This window comes from Rhinopithecus bieti, unplaced genomic scaffold (assembly GCF_001698545.2).
Source record: "Rhinopithecus bieti isolate Rb0 unplaced genomic scaffold, ASM169854v2 scaffold_1403, whole genome shotgun sequence".
Classification (NCBI taxonomy): domain Eukaryota; kingdom Metazoa; phylum Chordata; class Mammalia; order Primates; family Cercopithecidae; genus Rhinopithecus; species Rhinopithecus bieti.
The window spans coordinates 592712-598711 of record NW_016803444.1 but is presented as its reverse complement, the minus strand read 5'-3'; the positions used below and the strand labels follow the sequence as shown (position 1 = coordinate 598711).

General features: G+C 40.5%; 1 protein-coding gene across 2 annotated transcripts in view; it reads left to right on the top strand.

Moving 5' to 3' along the window:
- Positions 1-6000, top strand: part of MTAP (methylthioadenosine phosphorylase) — a 56184-nt gene that overhangs the window by 25785 nt on the left and 24399 nt on the right. For both annotated transcript variants that reach the window (XM_017884200.1, XM_017884204.1), the window contains exon 5: positions 3753-3855. In XM_017884200.1, coding sequence (XP_017739689.1) covers positions 3753-3855 — 103 coding nt within the window. The remainder of the gene's footprint in view (positions 1-3752; positions 3856-6000) is intronic.

Genomic DNA, 6000 nt, shown 5'->3' with positions numbered 1-6000 from the left:
AAAAAAAAAAAAAAAAAAAAAAAAAAAATGATAGTGACAAGTGCCAAGCACTTGCTTCATGTGGTCTCATTCGGTTCTCACAGGGACTTTATAAGGTAAGTGGGATTGCATCCATTTAAGGAAACTGATACAACTGAGGTGCAGAGAGACGAGAGTGACTTTCCCAAAGGCACACAGCTAGTGAGTAGTAAAGCCAGTGGATAAGTCAGTCCCTGAAATCCATGTTTTCCAGTAGGATCCCAAGCTAATTGGGAGATAAAAATTAGTCCCCTTGCCTAGCTAGAGGGGTTTACTGGTTAAAGCAAGAGTAAGAAGCAGACCTTACCTTTTAGTTTTGTAAATTAGGAGTGTATCATGGGTCTCACTGAAACTAAAAAAATTGTCAGCAGGGCTGCATTCTTTTCTGGAGGCTTAGGGGAGAATCCCTTTCCCTGCCCTTTGCCACTCACATTCCTTAGCTTACGGCCCTCATCCATCTTCAATGGCAATGGCAGTGGAGTCCTCACCTGTCATCATGCTGACATTGATTCTTCTGCCTCCGTCTTCCACATGTGAGGACTCATGTGAAGACATGCCACACACCTAGTTAATCCAGAATAACCTTTCTATTTTAAAGTCAGCTTGTTAGCAACCTTAATTCCATTTGCTCTCTTAGTTCCCCTTTGCCATCTAAAGTAATATACTCATAAGTTCTAAGGGTTAGCATGTGGACATCTTTGGAGGGGCCGTTATTTGAAATCTAAAATGGAGATGTTATTGCATCATAATCTATTGGGAGGTAGCCACTGGATGTTTTTGCAGCCTTGTTTTTATATTTAAGCAAGGGTGTAAATGTGTGTCTTAGTCTGTTCAGGTTGATATAACGGAATACCATAGACTGGGTAGCTTCTAAACAACAGAAATTTCTCACAGTCCTGGAGGCTGGGAAGTTGCCAGCAGATTTGGTGTCTGGTGAGGACCCTCTTTCTCACAGATGGCACCTTCTCATTATGTCCTTACATGGTGGTAGAAGGACGACCTAGCTCTCTGGGGTCTCTTTTATAAGGGGTCTGATCCCAATCATGAGAGCTGCCTAATCACCTCCAAAAGGCTCCATCTCCTAATACCATCACATCTTGGAAATTTGGATTTCAGCATAGGAATTTTGGGAGGACACAAAACTTCAGACCATAGCAATAGGGATGTTGCTAATACCTCATGAAGAAAGAACTTGAAGAAACTCAGTAATTTGCCGAAGACCACACAAAAATTCATTTGAATGCAGGGACAAAACTATGTTTCCTGTGTTTTCTCCATGTCACTCAGAAAATTCAGCATGAGGGAGAAATATGATTCTTAATATAGAAGAGCTGTTTTGGCTGGAACTTGGAAGTGAACAGGCAGGCTTAATTGGGCAACAGTCCCCATTTTGTGGGGTGTGACTGGCAGACTTATTCCAGGCTTCTTGCTAAGTTGTAAAACTTCTGATTTCTCTGATAGAGACCTTCAGAAGGAGGGCTGGTGCTATTAAAGTTATACACATTTCATTCTAGAATTTCTTTTGAGGGCATCATCCACTCCCCTCAGCTGTGATTGTAAACCCTATTGCTCTTGGTCAGAATTTCATTCAGCATTAACAATGATACATCCTGTTATGCTGTGCAGGTGTGTTGCTGTTTATAGGAATTTAAGTTTAGATCATTAAACGTTTCAATACTGAATGTATTGACAGTTAAGTTGATGATGCAGAAAACTGCAAATAGGTGGGCAAACTATAAGAGGTGTTTCTCATCTGCACCTTCCCTTCTAGTATCTTGATAGTATAGCCCCAAAATGGTTTTAAGGCCTTGCTTCTTCCCCAGAGCTACCCTCTTTGCTTGCACCTTACAAGGTTGAGTGTTGTGAGGCTCCATCTGGTGCTGACTGCAATTCTGTCTCTAGCCCAGACCCACACTTGTGAGCTGCTATGGGTTATCTGGACATCTTGGTTGACTTAATCTTCCTAACATCCTTGTAAATAGGTGGATGAATACTGTGTTTTACGATTGGAAACTGAAGACTCAAAAAGATATGGCAATTTGGTTTAAGTCCACATAGCTAGTAGTTAGGGAGCTTTGTTGAGAAAGAAAAATGCATGAGAGGAAATTAAGACTGTAGTTAATAATTATCAGATGCATATTAACGTTGCATGAAGTTTAACATAATTACATGTTATTCTTAAGGTTAAAAAGTTCAAAACAAAGGCGGGGGTTCCAAGGCAAGTGGGTGGGGATAGACAGGAGATGGACAGAGGTAGATGAGATGCGGGTGTTATGGTGTGGAAGTCAGTTGGAGTATAGCCACTGGAGGCTTTTGTGGCCCTGTTTTCATGCCATGGTTATAAGTGGGGATGTTGCTAATGCTTGACTCATCAAAGGCTGAAACAAAGCCAGAGCTGAAGTTGAGTACGTGGCACTGTTTTATTGGTTAATCTTTCAAAAAGAGAAAAGCCTCTGTTTATACAGGCTGAAACAGTCATTTGACCTGTTCTTCAACTCCATCTGGAATTGCTTTGGGGTTAACTTAGCATTTCCCCTAAAGCACATATGACAGAAGGTTGGGAGGAGCTCGGATGGGGTTTTCATTCCTCCAGAGCACTGAAGCCTTATTTCTGAGTGAGGTGGCCTTGGTGCCAGCTAATGCCACTGTTTAGTGTGTGATGGACTAGAAGTAACAGGTTAATTTTGGCCAGTAGACATGCCAGCTGTTTAAACGGAACCAGCAAAACTATTTCTCAGTGCTGCCTCTCCCACCCCTGGAAGAGGACAACATCATGTTATCTACCTGCCCCTGTTGGCTTCCCTTAACTCATCTTTCCTATGCTGTCCCCTCCTCCCTGTGTTACTCATCAGTTCAAATTTAGAATAATTGAATGCACAGAGAAAGTGGCTTGTTCTGAAAACTTCTGACAAGAAATTTCCAGGTGACTTGGTACTTAGATTAATTTTAGCCTCTCTTATGGATTCAAAACTGTTTTGTTGTAGGACTTGAACTAAGACACTTTAGAATTAATTACAGCTGGGAAAAAGAGCAATCTAAATGAGGCAGCAAACAAAGATTCCTAAATATGGAGCAAGACAAGTGGCTGTTTATTTCAGTGGGTCACTGGCATGAAAAAGTGTAGTTGGCGTTACAGGCAGGAATTACTCTTAGAGACATGGGAATTAAATGCAAGGTAAGTACTTGTTTGGACCCTGAAACTAACAAAGCAACTATTTAAAAACAAATTTTTTTAAGACATTGGGGAAATTTGCATCTGCTCTGAGTCAAAGCCTGGGATTTGTGTCTGTGAAAAAGCTAATAGAGGAAGCAAGTTGGACAAAATTTAAGAAATTGTTGAATCTGGGTGATGTGTATATGGTGTTAACTATATGATTTTCCACATCTATGATGATGAAACATTTTCGTATTGACTTCTTAAGTGTTTTACCTGGCCTTTCTGAGCTCACAGTTGAGTTGCACCTGCAATCCAAAGTGGTTACCCCATCACGGCTGCCAGACCGCAGACACTTTAATTCTTGCTGTGCAGTGTGTTGCTGCCAGCCCAGAGCCAAAAAAGCTGAATACCACCCTGAAGCTTTTGTAAACGATTGTCTTCAGCTTATCCAGAGGAATTGAGTCTGGAGTAAAGACAAAAATATTGACCTAGATAAAGTTGACTCACCAGCCCTTGGAGGATGGAAAGATGGCCTTAAAATAAAACAAACAAAAACCTTTTTTGCTTTATTTTGTAGGACCACTATGAGACCTCAGTCCTTCTATGATGGAAGTCATTCTTGTGCCAGAGGAGTGTGCCATATTCCAATGGCTGAGCCGTTTTGCCCCAAAACGAGAGAGGTGTGTAGTCTTTCTGCAGGGTGTACCAGAATAAATCATATGGGCTTGGGGTGGCATCTGGCATTTGGTTAATTGGCAGAGCAGGTGGCCTCATACCCTCACTCAAGTTTGCTTTATATTATGCAAAGTTTTATGAAGAGTTATTTCCTGTTGCTCATAATGCCTCTGTTACTCTCATTTTAAGCTAAACCACTCAAAGTTGCAACCTACTTTTTTAATAAGTTTTGATTTTGCTATCTGGATAAGTTTTAAATGATTTAACATAGAATATCACATTACTCAAGAGTATGCAGTCTGGAGCCAGATTACTTGGGATCAAATCTCTGTTCTTCAACAAAGTAGCTGTGTCCAAGAGGACAAATTATTTGACATCTGTGGGTTTCAGTTATCTTCTAAAATGAAGATAATTATAGCATGTACCTTATAAGACTGTGTGAGGGATGAGAGAGTTAATACTTAATGAAGTCTCTGAACCATGCCTGTCAGTTGTGGAACATCCAATGGCTGGTAACTGCTTTTATGAATTAAATCACTATTATTGATCTTCGAAAAATGGTCAGATTGGCAGCTGTTGCCTTTGACCTGAGTTTGGTCGTTACTGCCCAGCCTTCTGTCTACCATTATAGCCAAATCAGAACTATGGGGACAGCCCCACAAGGGCCAGTGGTGGTATAAGGTGTGGAATCATAGTTTTAGTTCCCAAGGAACAAAAATGGCTACTATGACTAAGAAGTCTGTGGCTTGGTCCACATGTGCTACTTCTCTTATAATCCCAGGTTTGAAAGTCAGGTACAACTCAAAAGATCAGAAGTATTGTTAGAGAGTAACTGCTTCATAAAACCTCCCTTATAAGTTAACTTAGAGAATATAAATACCTAAACATGTTAGTCATTCAGATAATGTTAACACCTGCATATAGAGAGTAGATGATTTCTTTTAGCATTTATGTTTTATCCTACATAATCACAGAAAACCCATTTCCTTATAGTTAACAGCAAGGGCACCTAAACTGAGGACACAGGGATGGGAGAAATATTTCTAGTCTCAAACAAGAATTTGGAATATAAAACTGAGTACTGAGGGAAGCCATTTCAGAGGTACCACTGCACATTGATTTTCTCTGACTTCTAGGAAAGTACGTTTTTTACTTGTTTTAAAAAAAAAAAAATTGGCAGGTGAAGTTTGTATATGTATGTATAGCATGTTTCTGGATAGTTAGCCACAGAATGTATCAGAATGCTGCTAGTCTTCTCTGAAGCACAGATCAGTCCACATAATCAATTTGCTATCCTGGGGGAAATGGAGTATGGATAAAATTCTTGTCCACTTCAAAATGGGGGCAGCTTGGGAAGAAATAGTCTCAGAAGACAGTATGCATGCTGGTATGAATCTGAGGTCAGTTCTCAGGCAAAATACAGTGACTTGGGGAACTAGGAGTAGAGGTAGGTGGGGGAAGCACAATGGAGCTGTAGAGAGCACATGTAAATGTGGGTCTGTGGTGATAATTTCCAGTAATCCAAATTAGCCTCCCTTGAAGCCAAATTAATTCAGCTAAAGAACCCTACATAAAGACTGAGAGAATACTGGGGAAGGCAATTTAAGAAAATGTCAAAATAAGCATTCAGAAAGAAATTTTTAAATAGTGTCCAAAAACATGAAGAGTAAATAGTGCTGCCAGTTAGTAATTTTCACTTTTAACATCCACTTGATCTTTCATGTACTGATGGAATAGGACTGTCATGATGAATTGTCAAGTGGCAAGTAAGATACTCAGTGGTTGTACCATATTCTACCATTTATGTTAAAGTATGTATATATACAAAGAAGTAAGTATGTAAATATTTATATACAAATAAAATATTTTTGGAAAGTTAACAAAAAAGCTGGTAACTGGAAATGGGGAAGATGGCAGATAAGAGACAGGGCTGGCCGCCACGGTAGCTCACGCCTGTGATCCCAGCACTTTGGGAGGCCAAGGCAGGCAGATCACGAGGTCAGGAAATCAAGAACTTCCTGGCTAACATGGTGAAACCCTGTCTCTACTAAAAATATGAAAAATTAGCCAGGCATGGTGGCAGGCGTCTATAGTCCCAGCTACTTGGGAGGCTGAGGCAGGAGAATCGCTTGAACCCGGGAGGCAGAGGT